The following is a 24201-nucleotide window of genomic DNA, read 5'->3' on the forward strand; positions in this document are numbered from 1 at the left end:
ATGCGTGCTCCTTTGGATCGGAACGGACAGGAAAATTTCCTTTGTCGGTGAGTTCTCAGGCGGCGAATATACAAAGAAAACTTTCCTGTCCTGTCCGATCCAAAGGAGAATTTTCCTGAGTGGAAACCAGCTTTTAGTTAGTTAAAAAATACAGTCATGTGGTGGTTGGTGAAGAGGATTAATTACGTATGGAAATGTCACCGCAGTCTTTTGTATAATATGTATATATGTATTTTATAATATTGCTGAGAATCGTGCTTGTCAATTTCAGTTAAAAAAAAACAGACTAAAGAGCAAACAGAAGCGGTTTTGATAAATTTGAGACATTTATTATACGGAGTTAAAATATTTGCCCCGGCATTCCTGAAATACAGATATTTTAAAACCAAATATTTACAAATAGGCCAAACTCTTTAAGAGTGAACATACATACTCTGCGTTGAAATACAAGTTATATACTCTATATCACACATCAAATATGATGCATATATCTCAATATATATATACTCTTTGCAGCCATATTTACGGCGAAATAAAAAATCTGCTCATGGAGAAGATTTCTTGGCAGGCGGTTCTCTCTGCAACGACAGTTTGTAGTTGTCCTCTTCAGAGTTAAATGCTGTTGAAAGCAAAAAGTCTTTGACAGGAGATCGACTAGGGAAGCTGTATTGGATCGCAGCAACATGGAAATGCCAGAGCTGTAGTTCCGTACCTATGAAAAATAAAGCGATTGAATGAATTCTAGTATTTCGGTTCTCTGAAAATAAGGTGTCTTCCAATAATCGTTTAATGAAAGCATATCAAGTACATTTGACTGGTTCTAATCAGTAGCGTAACAGTCATGCATACTTTTGTGATGTTTATTTATCTATTCTAGCGTTGACTACGCCAATGGCGACATCAGTCGCGGGGCCTTTAGCGGCCGCGGAGACTTAGGAGACGTTCATGTCCTTACCCTATCCAACTTGTGTTCGTCACTGGTTCAGTGGTTCTAATCAGCTGATGATGGTGTTTCAGCAGGGAATGTCACCAAACTTAAAGTTATCAACTTTAGGCGCAAATAATTCCGAAACTAATCCGAATTTAATAATACAATCAGAAGGCGAATTCAATGAACTAGGCCGGCAAAAATGGCGTAATGCCTGAAATTATAGCAAATAAAAGAGTGTTGTACCTGTTTCTTCAGTGTCTTTGGCATCAGGAACGCGACCAGAGTCTTTCACGTCAGGAGTCTTTCCAGGACTTCCTCCGTTCTCCGTTCTAGCAGTATACAATCTCTGTATACTCTCAGCACTGGATGGTGACTGATCCATGCTTTTACTTCGTCGAAACGAACGCATGAATGAAAGTTTTGTTTTTAAACTAGTTCCACTGTCAGAGTTCGCCAGACACTTGTCGGAAACACTTTGATTACGACGAAGTTTTAATTTCATAGAATTCTTAACGGATGTCGGTGTACTTGTAGACCTGCCGAGGTTCTGTTGTTTTGAATTCCCGGAGCGATCGTCGGTCGTCCCATTTTTTTGGTGAAATCCAAACGTACCGCTACCCAGTGACGTATTACTGGTCAAGAAAGACGCTGAGCTTGCAGACAAACTGGAGTTATTGCTATTGTTCACTTGTATTCCGCTATCGTTACTGTGCTGCCAACTCCGACATCTTCGGAATCGAGTAGAACGATAATGAGACGGTCTCTCGGGAGTCCGAGTGCATGACGCGGGGAGGTTTGGGGAAGACTTGGAAAAGCGGACATCATTGACTTTAACCGAGGTACTTCGCCTTTTAACCAAACTCGTTCGAGAAGGCGTCTTCCCTCTTGACGACTGTTTCACGATACTCTGAGGTGTTGGTGTTGTCGGGCTCGCGTCGCTTTCTGTTGTGGAGGAATTCCGATTCTTTGGAGGTTCAGGGCTCTTCTTCTTGCGACAAGCCAAGTACGTTTGCGTCTGGGCAATCTGCGTCAGGAAATCACCGAGAAATGGTAGACACGGGGATTTCTGGTTCATCAGATTGTCCACCTCATTTCTATACGCAGCGAAGTTATCTTCCTCGCTCATTAGCTTTGACAGCTCGCGGAAGTGCCTGAAAAAAGACAGCAGATGTTTTAGTCACAAATTTTAATTCGATCATAATGGGATTTATTCACTTTACTAACGAAAGTATGCACTTTTAATGGCAGAAGATTTTCTATTAACGTCATTATTAGGCAGAGGCATGGCGAATGAGTCAGGGGATTGCGGTATCTCACCAAAACGATCAAATTTTAGACTTGCTGGGCTTAAGTAGGAATTTTTTTGCATAACGTCGCTCCCTACCCCACTCTGGACACCTCGTTGCGACAGGACTGAATATACGCTTTTACAAGCTATCATGCATGTTCGCTATATAGCTACAGCATATTACAGTAAACATGCATCTTACTTTTTCCGTTTTGAAGACACTTCTTTCCAAGTCTCCTTGAGACGGTAGATTGGCGTGCATTGCAAACCACCCAGAAGTGCTTTTAGGGAGTTGAAGTTACCCATTGTACGAAGTTTGTTAGCGACCTATGAGTAAAACATAAATTATACAACATCAATACACATGTTTTTAAAAGGCGCTGTTCGCACTATGCAATTTTTCTTGCAACTTGCAATGCAATTATAATTTCGAGGGATGTCACAGTATTGTTATTGTAATTTGTGAAGAGTGTTAAGAATGGCTCAGGAGTAGAATTGCATTAAATTTGCAAGGAAAGTTGAATATAGTGTAACGCCGCATTAATGTATTGAGTTGTACGTATTAATGCACGCAGATGGTCAAACAAACCTTAAACCTGTGTCTGAATTAATATTGTGATTGTGCTATTCTAAGTTACCAAACCTGGCAAGATGAAAACGTTTGGTCGCGGGTCACGATTTCCACTGTCCTCAAACAAATGTTTCAGCTTGTACGGTGGGTAAGTCAGAGTAGCACAATCACAATAAAAGCCATGAACCGTCGGATATTCACATGTATGTACGCATTTCCTGTGAACATTCCATTTATTCACAAATATACAGAGATACACAGCTGTGGCATATATATTGATCGAGAGTAAACATATACGGAGATCGAGTTGAAAACTGAAAAGTGGTTCACTGACCTAGCTATAGTAACTGTATTTATGAATAACTTAAGTGACATCGCACAAACCTGAATAACTTTAGAGATAACACGAACTCGCATCTGAGGATCAACTTCGAACAATATTTCCGAAGCAACAAGAAGAGCAATGCGATTAAAAAACTCCACCATTGCCATGACACTTGGAGAACGTTGGTACTAAACATCAATGGACAAATCTCAATATCATGTTATCGTTAAGTTAAACTATCTTCAATAATAAACAATGTACAAGGTTTAAAGATTTTAAGGATTAACGATTATAAGGCCCGGTTTGTACTGTCAAAGTTTCTGTGACCACAGTTGCAATTTTGCATTGTTAAATCAAAAGTTTTAAACATTTTGTACTGATTAGGATAAAATAACTTAGCGTTAATTAGTGTAACAGTTCCCTCCAGTATTTCCAACGAATCCTTAAAAACGTAGGACTTGTTGTTGGAAAATTCACTGAAACTGTGATCACAGAAAATTTGATAGTGTAAACCGGGCTTTATGCGGACAAACAAGGCAAGAATTTCTGAGATCAGGGTTTCCAGCAGAAATGTGTACGGAAACTGTACCCTGGAGTTTGCAAATTCGTCTTTGCAAATTCAGGTAAAATAGTACAGTATTATATCACCTTGATATCAATGGTTGATCCTTGTTATATACACAGCCAGTTAATGAACGGTAAATTATTACCTTGTGTTTTGTCATCCAGCCACAAGTGGATAATTCAATCCAAGGTATGCGAACGAGAAGTTCTTTATCAATCAGACACAGTTCTTGAGCAAGATATAAAGGATTCATATCGAGTAGTTTCTTCGGACGAACTTCGACTAATACGTCATCACACTTCCCTTCGTAGCCGGCGCTCTCCGTTGGCGGAAGGTCGTTGATGGTTTTTTCTTCTTCTGATACGGAACGAAGAATAGTGAAAGGAGAAAGAACACGCTTAACAATTTTCTTTCTGATCGTATCCTTGCCTAAAAATTGAATTGAGATTTAATGATAAGTTAAAGGCCACATTTCATGCAAGGGCGAACTTTTCACGTGCCGGATCTTATCTTATTAGCCGAATTCATATTAGAGACGGGAAACTCATCGAAGACGGGAAACTCCTCAGATGTGAATCCGGTCACAAACGGGCTTCTTGTCCGAATTTTCCTATATCTAACTTTCCCGTCTGAAAAGACGGGTAAATTGAACGGGAATCCCGTCTGGACGAGAGACCCGTCTTTTGACGGAAAATTCGTATTTTGACGGAAAAATCAGACGAGTTTCTACAATATCAAAATGTTCGAGGATGGAACAACGCTAAGCCTGAGGGGAAATAAACAAAATTATTATCGTAATACTTACGACACCCTTTTTAGAATTACCCTAACACATCGTACGTATAAATTTATCCATCCCTATTGATATTCAGACGGATTTTTACTTTTAGTATCAACTTTCCCGTCTATAAGATGAGCTTCCCGTCCCTATATAATATGAATTCGGCTATCGAGGTAAAGTCTTTGTCTAAGTTCATTTGCATTCGATTCGGCGCATGAAAATTTCAAGGTCTGAAACGGGCCTAAGTTATAGGTATATATTTACCGGAACTAAAAACATTAATTGCCGCTAAGGCTGATATTTACACAGGAAAAATAACTTGAAAATAAATTCTTATCAATTGAGGCTGAGTAACTGCATAAAAAATTCTAGACGTTTCTACCTAAGGGCCCTCGTCAAAAAGAGTTAATTTTCACACAGATTGTCACGCAAACCCTCCTGAAGACATTCATCAGCCGAAACGCTGTCATGTACTATACTAAGAAGTTTTCTTGTATGTTTTAGACAGTTGTTCATGAGTAGAATTTACTTGTCGAAATGAGAGACTTTAAAAGTGTCCATAATAAGGAAAAACAAATTGGACTAAAATTAATCAATTTTATGAACTCAATAAACTGAATATAATGGTAAACAACTTAAATCCTGGCAAGTCCAGTATGCAAGCAAAGGTTATAAGATCTAGCACTAGATCTACTATATACAAGACGGCAACTCGACGACGATTGTTAAAATGAATTCTTTCAGCATATATAGCTGAAGATGAAAATTATCGTTCATAGTCAATCGTATGATCTGGAACGATTATAAAGGATGAGAAAAATAGCTGGAAAAACTTCTAGTAAACCGAATTTAAGGTTGTACTTTATAAGGCTTGAAATTCAGGCATTCAATATAAGCCGTGAGAATTTGTGATTTGCCGCCTTGTAAACAGCGTTCACGACGTCTGGAAAAGTCCCATGGGACTATAAATATTCATTTCATTTATTATTAGTCGCCTTCGTTGTCAATATTGACGTGTTATGTCGATCTTGAGATGTCTAGTTTTATTAATATGACTGCCAACAAGAAATTTAATAATTTAAGAGTAAAATTGTTTGTGCATGAATACGCAATTTAAAAATTTGTAGGTATGTATTCCGAAATCCACGTTTCCCGCCAAAAAACTGTTGTTGGCCGGGAGAATTTGTTGTCCGGGAAATTAACTTTATCATAAATCAATTTTCACTTTTGATTTGAAGGTTAGCAGGAAATCTGTTCGTAAACAATGAACTTGAACTTTAAAAACGCGAGCAATTATACGATATTCAAATATTTACTTTACAATTGTCAATTAGCTCATTATTTCTCTAATATCCCTGTCTGAAACAAATGCTATTTGCTGTTCGGCCTGTGAAATGTGAAAAAGATCTCTCACAGACTCAACACTTGTTAACCGTAAAAATGCAATAATCGCAAGCGTACTTCCGTTTACATTAAGGTAAACTATACTTTTAAAGAATTCTACTTACACATTTTGGGAAAAACATTTCACTTATGATATATACGATACATTATTACTGATATTGCAGTGGATACTCAAGTTGTGTACTGTACAGTACATGTATGATTAAGTGAACTGTTAGACGCAATAAGGAACAACCTGATCTAGACTGTCAGCAGACTAGACTATATACACAACATACCTGTGAAGGTTGGCTGGGAATTTGGAGTTAACTTGGATTTCTCCTTTTGTTGGACTCCTGTAGTAAATGATAAAATTAAACACTTAGTCTTGTTGCTTAGAACTTTTACCGAAATAGATTAGCCTTAAAGTTATACCAAAATACATCAGCCAGCTTAGGGTTATTTCAGTTCATACACCTTCGCCACAGCCACTATTATTGATTACAGTATTTTAAGAGGGAATTAAAATATAAAAAGCAATGTAAAATGATGGCTATGTTATTAACAGCAAATATACTGATTTAGGAATACTGTAGCTTACAATTCACCTGCATAGTTAAAATTACTTTTACCACAATATTTAAAAGCTAATTACAAAGTCTAATTCAAATAAAGAAGATTATCCTTTGTGCCACCTGCATTTCCACAGTTAATGTACAGTTTTACAGCCAACATTCCAACTACACATGGTCAAGTGAAAAATATCTAGAAATAATTTTACTTATGTATTTCGATGCTTCACTTGTTTAAAATAACAAAGTATAGAGATGCATGACTGGGGAGGAGGAAACATATCTTGACAGTTTCAAGTACCATGGTAGACTGAAAGTTGTTAGTCTTACATTCAACACATACAAGATGTATTACAAATTTACAATATTTTGAAAATATATTCAGATTGGTATACAAGGTTTTTGAGACTTTTAAAACCCTTAAGCCTTAGTTCAGTTGCTCAATGTTTCAACCAAATACTTGTTTCGTGCTAGGTAGAGACACTACAGGCTGGTCCTATATCATATAACTTCCTGTAGATTTTGAGATAACCATGAAATCATTCAAGCCTGACTTTCCCTGAACTTGGGAAGTCCACATTTAGAAATATACAGGTTAAGTTTAGAGCCCCAATAGCCTTAAAAACAGGTAATAGCCTTTATCCTAAAAATAATTCATTGAGGAAGTAGGTACCAATTTGGAGGAGAAAATAAAATATTTGAAGTGCTTTGAGCTATGGCAACATCAAGTGCAATTTGCTAAAAAAATCCTCCAGCTTCAGACTCCAGTACATCAAAAACTGTCATGTACAGTATATATGCTGAAAGCTTCCAGAAGTATTGCTTCAAAAGCAACAGTATTGTAGTTAAAATACATATATGCATTGTAACTAGTCAATATTTGCAAAGAAGGGAACAAAACTTAATATACATCAATATCAGATCTCTTTCATTCTACTAGTGCATGGACAGTAAGCATTCATAAATAACATCTGTCATAATACTGTAGTAATTTGGCAATTCTATTCGGCAATCTTGTATGTTCCAACAATGTCTGGAACAATCAAGCGTTAATTGCATAAATTATTTAGGTTGTGAACATATGATTTTTTACTGCACTTTGATTTCTATTTGATCAATGGTTAAAACAAAATAATGGGAATACTTTTTACTTAAACAGGAAACAGGCAATCCCATTGCCAGAACTTGAAATATTCACTAAAGATATTTCATTTCATGACTTAAAATATAATGGCCTCATAAATGATGAACTAAGTAAATAATTAATCACTTTCTAGATTGATCTTTGCCCCTCTGAAGCAAAACTAACATATCAAAGCCTTTCATAATGTGTACTGAAATAAAACCAAGTTTAAGAGTTTTCAATGAAAATACAAAGTTAGGCGAAACCTAAACAGTTGCATGAAAGTATCAACACCAAAATGCTTTTAATTACATTTGCAGTGGGTGGTATGTTGTGGAACAATAGGGAGCCTTAGAAATGATGCTCTTGGATTATGTTTGTACTTTTGAAAATTATAACTATTTAAACTCTTTCATAACTAAGGTAGGCAAGTGCTAGAAAATCTTGTTTTCTGGCTGGGAACATTAAACAAAAGCAGTTATATACTCTTAGGATACCCAAATGAGATTAGGGGTATAAATCAAAGCAACAAAGGGTGTGAAAATGCTTTAAATTGACAGCTTCTAGCGTATACCGCCACACATCAAAGTCCCCATTGAAATGTTATTATTGCTTATTGCTGACTGTTAACAGATGTTACAGGGACATAACAAAAGACCTCAACTAATCCTACATCGCTTTTACTAAACAAAAACGTATTCCAGATAAAAACATGAGAAATATTCAAAACACATGAAGGAGATTTTAAAATATTAATGCTTCCGAAAGAGCCTAGCATGACGCCTTTGCTGTTTACTACACAACGCATATTTATACTATAGGATATTTAAAGAATTTATACTTCAACATGTACTTGTGATTCTTCGCCTAAATTGCATGTGAAAAGATGTAAACAAAGTTTTATATTCAGCTATATATTGCAGGCATGCATGATCAGACATGGGAAATATTTAGAGCTATTTGCGAAGCATACTTCGAAATGACTTTTTCACGTGCATATGAAGCGATAAGGATAGGGATTTTTATGTATAATGCACAGCGATACTTGTGGGACACGCCATGAACTTTTATCCAATTGTCAAGCGTGTAGCATAAAATCATCAAACCGGTATTGTTCGCGAAGGCCTTTGGATAGGATATAACAGGATCAAAACATGCCCGTTTACAGTGCACGTAGAAATGGTCGAATACATATAAGAGAGCATGATCTTCCAAAATTCCGGTTTCGTTCCTGTCCATAATTGCAACATTACAGAGGCAGTATATTTAAATATGGATTAAAACCCACGTAATGATGTCAATTGTAAAATAAGAAAGGGTTATTTGCAGCTGCGAGTCAGTCGAATGAAGTCAACGATTTCCTAATATTTACTGCAAACATATGACAATCAACAAATTCATGTGACTCTCCTTACCTGTTGGGGAGACGCAATCTTTTTGTTTCGTAACAGTAGATATATTTACTTGTTCTTTTTTTCCACTCACATCAGAGCCTAGCCCTCCTCGTCTATCGCTGGACACCGCATAGCTGGGCATGGACTGTACATTGTTGCATTTATAATCCACAGCAAGTTTATTAATAAAAACAACATGTTCCGGATCGTTTTCTTGTTGAACTGTCACATCCGACTTAACTCCAGACTTGTTAATAGTTAGTTTGTCTCGGCGCTTCCAGAATCGTTTTAAAGATAGCTTGAATTTACCACCAGCAGAATCTATGACTTCGATAGCTCTTGTTTTAGGCTGTTCTGTTGGGGATTTTGGCTCAGCGAAATGTTCCTGTGCTACACTTTCACATATGGGATCAAGCTTATTCTCGTTTTTATCCTGAGTTCTTCCAGCAGTATTACAAAACTTAATGCTACTAGGCTGAGCAATAAGTTTTCGTATTTGTTCGTTTAGAAAGAGCTCTCTATGATTATTTGCATTTCTTTTACCATATTCTGTTCTATACTCCACTGATGACAGGAATTGTGCTGTTCTTTCATCATCACTATGTCTATGTCTATGTATATTATATCCTGATCCAATACGTTTTGGTTTATTAAAGCTGCCATATCTCAAATCATGATCCACTAAAACATTATCTAATTCTGTCAGGTTTGGCAGAGATCTACTTCGCTCTGTTTTTGTATTACAGTTCAGCTGCGGATAAGAATTTGAATGCCGTAGACTTTCGTCCGATTCACTGCAGGGTAAGCCTAAAAAGTCTATCGAACCACGACGATTCGAAGTATCTTTATTAAGTCTGCGTACATGGCCGGGATTCATCATCATCATGGCATTATTTACATTATACATAGACATCGTGCCAAGACCTTGGCCAGCACGAAGTGTAAAATATCGTGGTAGGCCAATATCATCTGCACTGCTGCCTTCGCTTAGTGATGAACATTCGCTTTCCGAATCAGATATATAATCATCCATCTCATCGAAAGTGACTTTTGGCAGAACTCTTCTATTGCTTGTTTCTTCAACGTTATCGTATAAATCAAAGGATCGTAGAAATTCTGGCCACGAGTCTTGTCTGTCGCACAATTGATAAACATTGGTATCATTCTCCGGGTGTTTTACATTCAATTTAAACGTATAAGGAGAATTCTTGACAAAGTCAATGTTGACACATGAACGAGATATTTCTAAGCAATTATTAATACTACAATCGCCATCCTCATGGTCTAAAGACGCCAGACAGATTCGATCTCTCATTACAAACATTCGGGCATGGCGAATATATTGCAAATCGTTGTCAAGTTGTAGGAACTCTCCCTGGTACAAGCATTCAGAATCGTAACTTTCGTGTAGCTTTCTGCTGATAACTTTAGCACAGGACATTGTGTGTTATAATCCAAACGCGCCAAAACTCTACGCACTGGTCATATGGACGAGATCACAGATCAAAAATTCACTCGCCACAAACATTCCGTTAATTCCTGACAATATGCTCGATCCATCTCGGCCAATGTATACGAAATAACTGTAAGTCCAACATCATTGAATCCAGATTGTTCTAGGAGTTTTCACAACACATGCTTAAGTTTGAAAATATTGCCGATTCTGTGATAAATACGTCTTTCCCCACGCACAAAGCCACACGCTTTGTATTTCTCTTCGCTTCGATGCTTGATAATAAAATCGAAATAATTATCATAATTTTTGACGTCATAGAAGCGAGATCGTACGACCATTTCCGATTGCAACTCACGAAGGAGTGGCGAGGAATGTCAACATTTGGCGATTTAATGAATTTATGGCCGAAATAACCTTTGACTTTGTGTGGATTTCTGACATTTTGCTGAATAAATAGGAAGGCGGAAAAAGCTTAAATGAAACAAATCTACAAAGATGCTATTAGTATCAGGATTATAAGGAGTGGGAGGAGAACGGCGTGGAAAATTTTAAAGTCCAATATTGAAATTACTTTGTTTTTGAGTATCGAACAGGATACTGTGCTTCATGATGCTATAAGCGGGCGCACGTAACGGAAACAAAATTAAAAACAATGAACAGCAGTGATTAATAGGAACTAAATACAAAATTGGTTTAAGAGATTTGGAATTTGGTATATTTGTTTGAACTGCTGTCCGCTGACATTAAAAAAACGCATTCAAAGACACACGTTTTAATAAATTAAATACTGACAATGACATGTAACAGCTTCGACTCTCAAAACCTTGTACGCACGGTCTTTACTCGTGCGAGGTTGCGACCCTCGCCGATGACAATCATTTGAAACAACTCTCAATATTACAATAATAGTTTTCAAGGCACTAGCGCTTTTTCTATCAACCTCATCTGTTGTTTTGAAAAAAAGTTTCGCATTCCATATCATCTCAACATTCACTCTCCATTTTCTTTTACTTGCCCTAAATCTGAATAAAGTTGAAATATCACCGTAACCGAGTTTGCGTCTTGTGAGTTGTGTGCCATGACTCATGAGTGTTACCAAGATGATCACGTTACTGGTAATTTTTTTTCGTACGCTAATCCGATGTCGAATTACTATGTAACCAGGCCTGAATTATTGTAATTAAGCGGGTATCAGCCCAAACTAAGCCGAAAAAACACTGCGACAGTACAGTAGTCCCTCGCTAACTCGAACTCCCAAGGGGAAAGAAAAATTGTTCGAGTTACAGAGAGTTCGAGTTAACCGGAGTTGGTGTCAGATTACGTTTATTATATAAGTAATACAATAAGATATAAAATCCAATCGAATCATTCTTCAAGGGATACCAGGCCTCCCAATATGAATGTTCAGCGAGAGTGGACGACGTTTAAAATTAAAAAGATCGAAAGAATACAAAAGGAACTAAAAAAGTTAGATCAATAACGACCGTAGCACCACACAAAATCTTTTAAAATTTATAAGCATTTACATACAATTATATACATGGATTAACTTGTTGTTATTTTGATAGTTTCCAGTTGTCAAAATTCTATCTTCTCACATTTTAAAGTTTGCTGATCTATGATTCGAAACCAAAATTCGAGTTAACCGGATATATTTGAGCAGGGGAAACAAAATTTGTTCGAATTAGCGAGGAGTTCGAGTTAAGCGAGTTCGAGTTAAGCGGAGTAAATTACTATAAAAAACACTATCAAATTCAAGGGGAATTGGATTTAGTTCGAGTTAGCGAGGAGTTCGAGTTAAGCGAGTTCGAGTTAGCGGGGGACTACTGTATTTTGTTTTTCATTACCATTAAAAGTCGTTCCTACATAAGTACGTAGCTATACAATTAATGCCCTGTGACGGTGTGAATGGCGTCATGTCCAATGCCAATACTGATGTTTCGTTCTGGTCTTGGAGACTTGGACCGTTTTTCAAACCAGTGAACTGATATATTATTTACCAGTTGAGGTATGATTGTAATGAAAAATTGTGAAATATGAAAATATTTACTGATTACCCCCGGAAATTACATTCATAATATATACATAGCTAACCAGCTTTACCGGGAATGAATAATATTTAAAACATATTTTAACACATTTTTATTCACGTCTATCGCAGAATCGGGAATTCGCGCAATTTTTATGCCATTTTAATAATTTACTATATTGGGATTATTTTATAACAACAATTCATAATTGACAATAATTTCAAAGGTAAACAAACGCAATTTTTTCTTCACGAAAATATAGCTTTGATATACAAGAAATATATTTTGCTTCACGTCTCAACGAAAATGGCAAAACGTCCAGTAAAAGCAAAAACTTAACAATATAAATTTTATTTGAAAAAGTATACCGCAAGCGCAAGTCATGTCAGTCGAGTCAAATCCGTCAGTCTCGATCCATACTGAGTCACACCATAGACAATCCAAAAGACATGTCTTTTGGATTGTCTATGGTCACACTCAGGAAACCCATTCTCCTGAGTGGACCTAGTTATAATTTCTTTATGGTCGAATTTTATAAATATATTCTTACATGCTGTGGTTATGTAACGTATGTTAGGAATGCATACTGTGCATGAATACACAGAATTAGCCTTTCTCATTACGATGACGTTTTGAGGTACTTTCAAATTTCTGAAATGGGTTTAAAAATTGTTTTAACATCAAAAGTAATTTTTTTAGAATAAACAAACACACTGTTTAAAGAATAAATTCAGCCTAAAAATGAAGACAGTCGCCGTTAGCAAGTCTTACGCTCACGGTTTTTGAAAAAAGTACCCCAAAATGGCGGCATGTTCGTCATCGTGAGACAGGCTATATAATTGTTTACACGACCAATTTCTGTTGGCGATGTATTTTCTTTCTAACGTATGTTATTGAGAGAATTATGTGCACAGTTGTATATAATATTTGCGAAGAAAGGAAACTAATTCGCTAAATTACACCAATAACATACTCCATGCATGATAAGAAAATCACCGTCAAAAATCGCCGGTCTAGTCGCGACTTTAAAGCTGCGTAAATTACGATGCTAGGAAGTTAGTTTTCTCATAGTCATATACATAGTATATACTGCATTCAATATCACGAAAGCAGTTATTCACTCATTATCGTCCAACGGCCAAGGCAACTTATGGCTAAATAACTATAAAAGGTCTTTATCTGCTAAGTGAGAAATGGAATCAAATATATTTAAGTAATATATGTGCGACAGTGTTAAATGTTGCCATTTCCCGCTCGTAATTATTCAGTTATATGGCGGCATCAAAAAAACATCAGACAATTCCCACATGAAATATATTTCCTAACTATAGCTTGTATTGTTTTGCAACTAAATCGCCACAACAAGAAGAAGCATTGTAATGAATTAATACAAAATATTTTAACTGAAAATTTTAAAAAGTTTGTCAATTTTGTTAAACATAACATAGTTAACGCCATTCGCCATTCTAGAATTGTTAATCATTGCTCTTTTTTTACAAAATTACCCTTTTTGCAAAATTATTAATTTCTTTTGCTGACTTTTCACTTTTCAGGGCTATGCGAAAGCATCTTGCGTAGTATTCAGTCAGTTTTTTTTTTTGCACGAAGACCATCGTGATTTATGTGGAAGAACAGCATTGAGCTGAATAATCGTCTGCATGCGTTCGTGTAGGCGGCGCAGGGGGCGTGGAGGAAAGAAAAAAGGAAATAAAGATGCGCCTAGATTCAGTTTGGCACCACAAAAACGCCTGGGCTGGAGACAACTCGTTCGATTTTTCTGAAAGACAGCGCGGCGTCGATAAATGGGGAATATCTTCGCCATTGCACTTCCTAACTTTCCCATGTGGAAATAGCTTGTGCGTGTGTATGATCCAAGGCCTATCCTGCGTCTTTGATGCGGTTTATATGATCTCGGTAACCAGGGACATCCCTTGAGATACTCAGGTAGAAATAAAATCGTATTCATATAGTAGCGCTCACTATACGATATTCGTGCTGCACAAATAGAGTCGGGAAGTCAGGGGCGTACGAAAGACCTCCGTATTCGCTCTAAAGGAAAGTGCATCCGAAAAATTGGTCACATCTTCACTCGAAACTGGCCAGCCATTCTGGCGCTACTGCATGAACTAAATATTTAAGTTGAGTTTTCCTGTTTCGATGAGTTGATTAAGACTTTTTCTTTCTATATCAATGAACATCCTTTCTCAATTATTGGCAATCTGCCGCTTCATGGATCCATGCAACGAGTTTCAACGCTAAACATAACACTTTATAACATCTCTCTCCAAATGTTCACAATGTTTGCTTTTGCATGAAATATTTTAAGGTGCAACCAATACGAAGGACAAGCGTAGAAATCAAAATTAGTACGGGTATAAATCATTAATTGACTTTTTCCTAGTCGAAAATGAATCAATCATGCACTTAATTACAATTTTTCTTCTGTTTATTAGTAATTATACGTAACATGAATCCTGAGCTTGCATGCGATTTGAAAAGGCAAAGAAAATTTGATTTGAGGATCTAATGATCTAATTGTCTTCATGGCCAGAAATTGCGGACATGGAATATGCAGATTGCCGTAGCAAATTTGCATATCTGTTCAAATATTATTCGTTTGCAGAACTATAAATTATATTACGCATTCTTAAATTTTGCAAAATTTAAGAAAATCATTGCATCTTTGCTATTTGCCCTGGTTGTTTCTTGTAACTCGTGTCATATTGAAGATCCTGAGGTAATATTTTGCTGGCAAAGGTTTATGTCGGCTCTGCATTTTTATTTTATTTCTACGCTATTACGGTTTTCGTTTTATATGGTATTCAACGTGATAAATGACCAAAACTTTGTTTTGAAAATGCAGGACGAATACTGATAAAACATTTTGAAATACTGTATAAAAATATTAAGATTAACTTGCTCTGCAACGAGCAATTAAGGCAAATTATAATTGACCTACCTAAAGGTGTATTTTTAGCGTTTAGTACTGTGCACATTACAGTTTACTATAAACTCACGAAGCTTTATTTTGACACCATATGCAAATTTAGGCGGAAGTAGAATGTTAAATATGTCCGAATTTTCTGGCCATGTGACTATAAGTACACAAACACTCAAACAGGATACTCCCAAAGAACGCGAAGCTTTATCAGCCTTTATACTAAACTTTCTTTATATTAACTCTTTTGACAAAGACAATTAAATATGTCAAAATCTTGAGAATTAAGACTACTGATTTGAGGAGTTGGATTAGTTTATTCGTGAGACTAGTCAGTCGTTTCATTTATTTTGGAAAGCTAAAACGATGGAAAACCTATTTTTGCCTCGCGGCGCATATGGTTGATTTCAGACGTGCCAATATATTATAGGTTTAAGCCCGTTTTCCACAGATTGGTCTGCAAAAAAAAATCGCCGCGAAAAAGTAGAATCGCTTCCTACTTTTTAAGGCCGACACAGACCGGTCGCGATGCGGCAACGCGACGCGACGCAAATTTTGAGTTTTCAGAAGCATATAAATTAAATTCTGGAAGTAAAATTTGAAAATTATGGACGCTAGAGGAGTCAAAATGTTTTATTGTTATGTAATCTACAAGAATATTATGATAGTTTAAAATTTATTTGATTTTGAAAAATTAAAAACGTTGAAAATTCGCGCCGCGTTGCCAATTCGCGTCCGGTCTGTGTCGACCTTTATCTGTTCGCGCGAATAAATTCGCCTAGTGGAAAATGGGCTTAGTTATCGGTATAGGGTCAACCCGAAAAGACGCATTAATTGCATACGGGTAAATATTCATTACAAATATTGATTTTGAGTTCGTAATGAAATAAATGCAAAATTTTCCTTCTTCCGCAAGGACTGAAACGGAATAGCGTACAGTTGGCCACCAAGTGTTTTCCTATATATATATGAGTCGCCCACACTATATTCGAAAATTCCGCATCCCTTCCGACTGGTCGATTTAGCTGCACGTAATGTATTGAGAGATACGTGCATGACATGCGTCACTAGTCACTAGCTACCTATGAAACTTTACCATTGAAGTGAATATCGACCAGAGAAACCGCACATGATCATATAAATATATTTCACAGTCAAAGGCCCGTATTCAAAAAGCTCACTCACACTCACACTCATTGAGTGTGACATATAAATTTTGTTAATGCTGATCAATGAGAAAGTTTTCTTTCAATAGACGAAAAGATATAAGGTAAATCACTGAAAATCAAGCCCCTGTTCGGCTGAAAATACCGCCATTGAAACGTCATGAGAAGATTAAGATCTCCCACTCAATGAGTTTGAGTGTGAGTGAGCTTTTTGAATACAGGCGAAAGAACACCAAAATATTTGTATAGCGGGACAAATCGTCAGGCTGGCTACGCTACTGTTTGTCAACATTAGTCGTTAATTTTGGTTGTTTCTTAGTCCATTTTAGTCGATTAGTAATTTCTTAGCTGAGAAGAAATTCTTCGAGTAACCAAATTCGGAATGTACGTACCGTGGGCCTCGTTGCTCGTGTAATGAATTCCGGAACTTTGTCAAGTTGATTCTGTCAACTCGAGAAATATCGAAGGTTTATTTCAAAACAAGTTGGATTTGTTGAAAGCGGGGACAATTGTATTGTATTCGTACAAGGAATTTGGCAGTTTTGAGGTACCAAACGGCAATTAACATGACGTCAACTGGGGTCATCCGCCTGAACTCATGTATCACAGGTCTCAGATCCCACAGCGCGAGCCGGCGTGTGCTTGTTAAGGCCGTGAGTGTTTGATGGCCAACTGTCAGCACTCGTGGAGGAGATCGTATATATCTCAATAAGCCGGTCGTGTCGTGTGTGCCTCGATGATAATAAGGAGAACATGTCATTCGTGATCGATGATCATAAGAGATCGTGCGTAATCTCATGAGGAGATCCAGTGCATTTCGATGATCACGTGATGGTGCATGCATGTGTATCTCGATTAGCAGATCATAACATATTAGTGACGTCGGTAACAACTAAATTGAATATTTCTAAAAATAAAACTTTATTTAAACACGCTGGCCCCTACAGCAATACTGATTTCCGAGAGGGGTGCGTGAAATTAAAAATTGCAATAAAATTAATACACTTATACACACATACAGAAACATTACAATTTACAAAATTTTTAAGATATTGTTTTTGTTTATGGCTCGGACGTGTCGAAGATAAGAATTTAGAGACCTCAGTAGCTTTTCTTAAGACATTCAGACTTCGGTTGGGCAAAAATAACTTGGTGGAAGAGATTAGCAAACAATTATTATAGAAATTTCTAGTGTTGGGAAGTTGACAGTTATTCATTAATTAGTGACATTATATATATTAGCGTTAATTAAACTTTTAATTGCAGAACATTTGTAGCAGACATTGCGAAATATGCGGAGTAATGTGAACAAGGTAAAATAACAGCTGATTGACAAGATAAGTATGGGAGTGAGATGAGAGTAGTGCGAGACAGCGCGGAGAGTAGACGAACAACCTGTGAAGAGATATCGCGAATAAAAAACTTAAAAAACCAGAATCTGTGAGTGATAGCTAATTATTGATCTGGGGAAACAATTCCCGATACTAGCCACTGCCCTAGCTGCTAGCGTGTTAAATATCGATGTGCAGTGAGTTAATCTCATTACATAAATAACTGTTGATCAATTGCCTATTGCCCAACATTTCGGTCTGACGATGTTTGTAGCTACTAAGTAATTCCAGACGAAGGAATTTGAAATTTCGAATAGTTTACTGTTATACACTGGCGGTCAAAAAGAACTGCTCAAATGTTGCTATTGTCGTATGTAACATGAATCGCAACAATCAAACTTTTATTGTACACTAGCGGTCAAAAGGAACTGTTTAGATACAAATTCATAAAGAAGAAGCGAATATAGAAGAGAGCTTCATAGGAATTTTGGATAATTCTCTTATTCCAAGCAATATTTCAGTAATGTAATGTAACCTGCCACACTTTCAAGATAGTCAAACAATGGTTTCATGGGAAGAGGGGGTGACAAAAATGGATTGACCTGCACAGTCAAAATACCTTAACCCTATATTGAAAATCTGTGGGATAATGTCAAGGGGATAGTGCAAGAAAGGAATTAATATTCATAACGTCCATGATTTATGGGTTGCTGTAAAGACTGTCCATAGGATGAATTTCTTTTGACCCCTCAAGATTACCACCTTAACAAAAAGTATGCGACGCCGGTGTAAGTCCGTCATCAATTATTATTGTAAGTCCGTCATCAAGGCCAAAGGAGGGTCAACAAATTATTATTATTTCATATAGCTTAGCATGTAATCTAGTTTATATTCACTCGTATATATTGTTAGAGGGACAGTTATTAATTGTTCGTCGCTATGTTTTTCATCATCATCAACGGTAGAGGAGAGGTCTGCAGCAATTGTTCTCTTTTTGGCAATGTAATTTCGTATGTGTGTAACGAGCACGAGCGTAAGGCGAAAGGTCACAGTTTGGTCACAGATTTGGTAGAGAAAATACCGCCTGTAAAAAAAAGGGGATGAAAAAATTATTCACCCTTATCAAAAATTCAATCACCCTTATCATGTAATCCATTCAAAGTGTGAAAGTGTTTTGGATTTTAATTAATTCAATACCAAGTTGTAGTTACGTACTTCTGCGTTAACATGATATGCACGTTGTGTGTTTCCACGAGTCAAAACAAGTTGTGAAGACGTAGAGTACAGACTTGAAGCAAATCAGCGATTTTTCTTTTTTAGGACGAATATAGCGGTTTTAGGTTAGTATAAAGATTAGATTGATACTACAGTGAATTGATTTACATAAATCACTTGATTTTATCCATTAGTAACGGTCGTTGGTCGGTATTTTCCTCTTAGGCTATCTAGAGTGCTTAAATATCTATTGACTATCGGTGTTTTTCCCCATACCAATTTTCCTAACCAGAACACCTCGCAATAGATGATGAAAGACGCTCGTTCATGTCTAAAAATATTATCGATTCCCGTCCCGAAACAGGGAAAATTATTTCGCCGATATTTATAATTTATTAGAACGAAAAAAGAGCTTGGGAAATATACGACAAGCAGTTTTCTTTCATTTGACAGACTATAATATCTATATACATTTATCGAGGTGTCAAAAACGGCCCGATGGCCCCGCCAAGGAAGTAAGAAATAAACCTGGCAGTATTTGACAATGTTTTCGTGCAGCGCTATCATCAAATGGAACTCTGTGTTTATCAAGTTTTAGAACATTATATTAATTTTGGAGGGAACAGCTCAATTACAGCGTAGCGGTAGGTTATTAGTTTCTTTTGTCACACCACATTATAATGGTCAATAATACATATAAAAAATTATATAGTACGGTCGAGCGGTGGATTAAAAAATTGCTGTTCATCAGTGGCGTTAACACCGCCAAATTTACAGATTAGAGTACGCGAGTGGCAACAACTAGTATAGCTCGTAACACACTTTCTACGGATGTCATTTCAAAACATGTTAGTTGTATAGCATTATTCGATGAAGTCCAAGTATTGTTTTCAAACTAGAGGCCTTAAGGAACAAACTTTTGCAATTCCATGCTCAACTGAAAATCGTGTGAAAATTGTGCGCATGCACAAAAACATGACTCGTGGCAACATGCAAAAACGTGCATTTCATGTACAACTACAGATTTCGTAGAATTCTCATTAAACATTGCCTTTCGGGTAAGGCTCATTTAATTTCAAATTTTTAAATAATTCAATTTAAACTAAATGCTGAAGTAGAGAAATTAATCGGTTTTGAAATCTACAGCTATAGCGGGAGAGAGCATCCCAAAATTAGACATTTTGGTTGAGCTAAATGTTAAAAAATTCGGAAATTATGGCGGAGTGAAGTTGGCAAATTTTGTATAAACTATATATTACTAGAAACTAGTTTTACACGGGGAAAAGTGACACTACATTTGAAAAATAGTGATGCTTTTTGCGCAAAACAATGACTTATACAAAATATGTCAACTTCGCAAGCTGATGTCTTTTACCAACATTCGACATCACAGTCAAGTGTATAATATATCAAGCTGCCTGTAACAGTTCTACGGAATCTACGGGACCTACCCAACCTACGAAACTTAGCATGGTGTTTTTTAAAATCGCCTGCAATAAAATAAAAAATTACCGGAATCGTCTTCCCTTAGTTCTGTCTCCGTCTCCACAACATCCGTCGTCGTTCACTATAAAACACAAGAGCAAAATCAAAACTTAAAATCGACGTTCCTTCGTCACTGTTTGGCTCACCGAGCTCCGGTTAAATAGATTCACGATGTTTTCACAAACGAATATTTTTCCTTGCAGTTGGGTACTTTTAATTGATAAGTGTTTGGCTTCAAGGGTGTACTTCGTATGTTTGAACTGCCTATTTTGAGACACACTGTTTCTCTATCTGGACTGTGCCAAATTTATTTGTTTCTGGATCGAAAAAATCGTATATATATATACGACCGGCTTTGAGCAATGCATTAATTTTTTCAATTTGCACTTAAGGTAAAAATTTCGGTTTAGAAAACGTTTAAAAACAGCAGCTCTATTGATCTTTAATATAGCTAAAAGGATACATGCATGCAGACAGTTTAAGACTGTTGGGGGATATAAGAACCCCTTCGTATAATCTATAACCTATACGAATTAGTTTAAACATAATACATACTTTGAGTAATTTTAATTAAAAAAAATAAAAAATGTTTCATTCTTGAAGAAAGTAATTAATTGTGCCTTATATAGTTATTCTAAATCGAAAAAAGATGTAGGAAACTTCAAACAGGACTCAATATAATTACAGATATTTGTAAGCAGCTAAAAAAGCTACTTTACTGTCATTGTCATCACGTGTGTATTGTAAGATAGGCTGCCGACATACTATATGAGAAAGTAGCCTTTTTGTTACTGCCCCCATTTTTAATTTTTAATGGTTTAGCGGCCCTTGCATATTAATTGCTCACATGCATACTTGAGTCATTTTATCATATAAATAATTAAATATAGCTTAGGAACTTGGCGGTTGGCCATGCACATTCATAGCTCTTTGAGAACTGTTGTCGAATCCATGGAGATTAAGTTGGTCATGGCTGGAAACTAGAACAAACTGATTTCCACGATTCCCTGTTTGGACAATAAGACCAGGTATGGCCAATTGAGGATAATTTAATTTCACAGAGGGAAGTATGAATTCTAGCACTTTGAATTAAAGCTTCCTTTTTCTCGCGATGTACTGGCGAACGAAGCGGAGATTCTAAGTGCCGAACTCTTTCTTCGTAGTCTTGGGAGCTCGGGGAGTTTGGCTTCACTGGTATAAAGGCCGACGGATGCTAGTTCGGATCCACGGTACCCAGTTGTTGACTCCCTTTGGTCTCAGACGAAGCAATAGTTGCTTTATTGGTGTTCTGTGGTGTCATACCAACAGGAAACATGGTAACCGAAGCACTCAAATGTTGACTTGAGAGTGCTTGCTGGTTGCCCGATGTTAGGTCATCATTGGAGATGATGGTGCTTGTGTTAGCCGGAGGTGTATCAAATTTGGGATAACTTGTATTGAGTGAATTCACTCGCTCGTGACTAAATGCTGGAACTTGCTGGTGACCTGATAGTGAATTACCATCACGAGATTCATCGTCACGAGCGGACATGGTGTCCAAATTGGCTAAACTTGATTCAAGATTAGCTGAACCGATAGTGCCAGCACCATGGTTACCAAATTGTGCTGACTGATCGTTTGACGATGGGTGAGTATAAAAAATCCCGTTAGACTTTTTACCCACATTTACTGGTCCACTTGTTTGTTGCAATGTTGATGCTTGTTGGGTATTCCGTGGAGTACAGTGAGGATCAATAGCGTCCCACTGAGTTGGTTCAGCCTTGACATCGTCGCTTGATGCTTGCGAATCAATTAGCTGGGTAACCGGTTGCCATGCTGATGATTGATAGTTACTGGGCAGTTGTTCTTTACTAGTAAAAGGTACCATGCTGCTTGGTCCCAACTGCGGTGTATCAGGTTGTACAACGTCTGAACGTAAAGCCTGATTAATTTCCTCGTTGTTTATAGAAAATCCAGGCTGAGACGTTTCAGCGGTATTGTCAGACGTGAGGGATGGACCAAGTTTCCTTTGTGCGGACTGGGTTTCTCCAGGATTGCCTGCCACTGGTACATACGATGAAGATGTTGGAATGGAATTCTGTGCCGCAGATTGGTTCTCAGCTAGGTCCTCTGTTGACGTCCCAGCACCAGCTGGTGAAAATAGATGAATTTGATTCTGTGCCAAGAACTTTTGGCCGTCTTCCAAAAAGGACCCTTGACTTGGAGCGGCAGGTTTAGTGGCTGGAAAAAGGTTGTGCCCAGGAGAAAAACGTTCACCAACATTGTTGTTGGTGGTGTTCATCATCTCTAAAGATGGCGGAGGCAAATGTGCCCAGTTTACATCACCCTTGATATTGGACGGTGGAAATTTGCTTGATTCTCCAAGATCCATTCCCGGTAGGTACAAGGAGCTGCTTTGACCTACTGGTTTGCTGGTTGTTAAACCTGGTGGGTAGAGAGCCGGCGTTACACTCTGCGTCGATGGACCAGCGGCTTGGTCAATAGCATCATTCACCATTGTTGGTGGATATAGGCCAGAAGTTGTAGATGGAACAGCTGGAAAAGCGTTGCGTTCAGTAGGATATAAATTGCTGGCAAGTTCAACTGGTTGTTTTCCAATTGGATCGTAAGTTTCAACAACGTCTTGGCCCGGTAATGTTTCGCCAGAGGTCTTACTCTGGTTACCCAATTCAGTATTGGGTCTAGGAATACCACTGAATGCCATAGCTGAATCAGAAAATACTGTGGCTGTGTCCCCAAGTGAATAATTTTTCTGATCGAAATCAGGAAAAGTTGAACTCGATGGCGGTGCGTTCAGGTTTTGAGCTGAAGATGCATGGCAGGTGTTTTGGTCTCGACTAGAAGGTGGTTCAACTTGAGATGGTGCCGACTCATTGTGGTCGAAAGGCCATTTCCCTACTTTAGGTTTTTTCTCTGATGCTTCTGTATGCTGAAAAGAATATTGTGCATCGGTTTTGATCGAGAAACCAGGCACTCCATCTCCTGCTGCAAAAGAAGGAAATCTTCGGCTCTCCTCATGACTAGAACCAAAACCTTCGAAAGGATCATTCTGGTGCTGCCCGGAAAACAACTGGGACGTTCCACCACCAGGAGTAAATGATTTCGCCACGTTAAACAGGTCGTTTCCAGTATGGGCAGAAGGCTGTGCTGGCAAATTTGACCCGTAAGATGGTGGAGTTCATGTTGCATGGTTTTCAGCATCCGAGAGCTGTTTGGCATGGCGTGTTTCTTTGGTAGTTGAAGCACCAGCTTCACTAAAGAGTTGAGTTGTTGAATATCGCTCCTGTGCCCCATATGATGGTTCTTGCATCGACATGCCGTGGTCTCCTACATTTTGACGTGGATGTGCATACGAGCTCTCATTTGGTGGCTCAAAGTTTTTTAAAGCACCAACTTCGACTCTTCCACCAGACGAATACGTCGTTGAACAAGTTGTTGAAAACTTAGTTCAAGCAACTGTTGAAGTTAAAGCACCAAACTTTAACTTCAACAGTTGCTTGAACTAAGTTTTCAACACAAACCTGGCTGGCGATACGAAATGTTGCTCGGCTGCATTTGACGCTGGTGGCAAGGCCGGGAACGATGTTTGATCCCTGTTAGGCGTAAAGAAACTGTGGCTCACACTATGAAAGGGTGCAGTGCCGGAA

General features: G+C 37.5%; 1 protein-coding gene across 1 annotated transcript; it reads right to left on the minus strand.

The window, feature by feature from the left end:
- Nucleotides 1-326: 326 nt before the first annotated feature.
- Nucleotides 327-10665, minus strand: LOC114533428. The gene is made up of 7 exons (XM_028554941.1): nucleotides 8955-10665; nucleotides 6144-6200; nucleotides 3826-4109; nucleotides 3175-3303; nucleotides 2422-2546; nucleotides 1175-2082; nucleotides 327-712 (listed from the first exon to the last, which is right to left on the minus strand). Exons 1-7 carry the CDS (start codon nucleotides 10372-10374, stop codon nucleotides 546-548), a joined length of 3090 nt encoding a protein of 1029 aa, XP_028410742.1. The 5' UTR covers nucleotides 10375-10665; the 3' UTR covers nucleotides 327-545.
- Nucleotides 10666-24201: the final 13536 nt, after the last annotated feature.

Source organism: Dendronephthya gigantea, unplaced genomic scaffold, assembly GCF_004324835.1.
Source record: "Dendronephthya gigantea isolate DGI-Jeju-01 unplaced genomic scaffold, DenGig_1.0 000090F, whole genome shotgun sequence".
Taxonomy (NCBI): Eukaryota; Metazoa; Cnidaria; class Anthozoa; order Malacalcyonacea; family Nephtheidae; genus Dendronephthya; species Dendronephthya gigantea.

Bases quoted from the DNA above. Each gene is read 5' to 3' on its own strand.
- LOC114533428 (XM_028554941.1), bottom strand. From the start codon at position 10,374: ATGTCCTGTGCTAAAGTTATCAGCAGAAAGCTACACGAAAGTTACGAT. The intron at 2,083-2,421 runs GTAAGATGCATG...GTCTTTTTTCAG, and splicing joins GTGTCTTCAAAACGGAAAAA to GCACTTCCGCGAGCTGTCAA. The intron at 713-1,174 runs GTACAACACTCT...TATTTTTCATAG, and splicing joins CAAAGACACTGAAGAAACAG to GTACGGAACTACAGCTCTGG.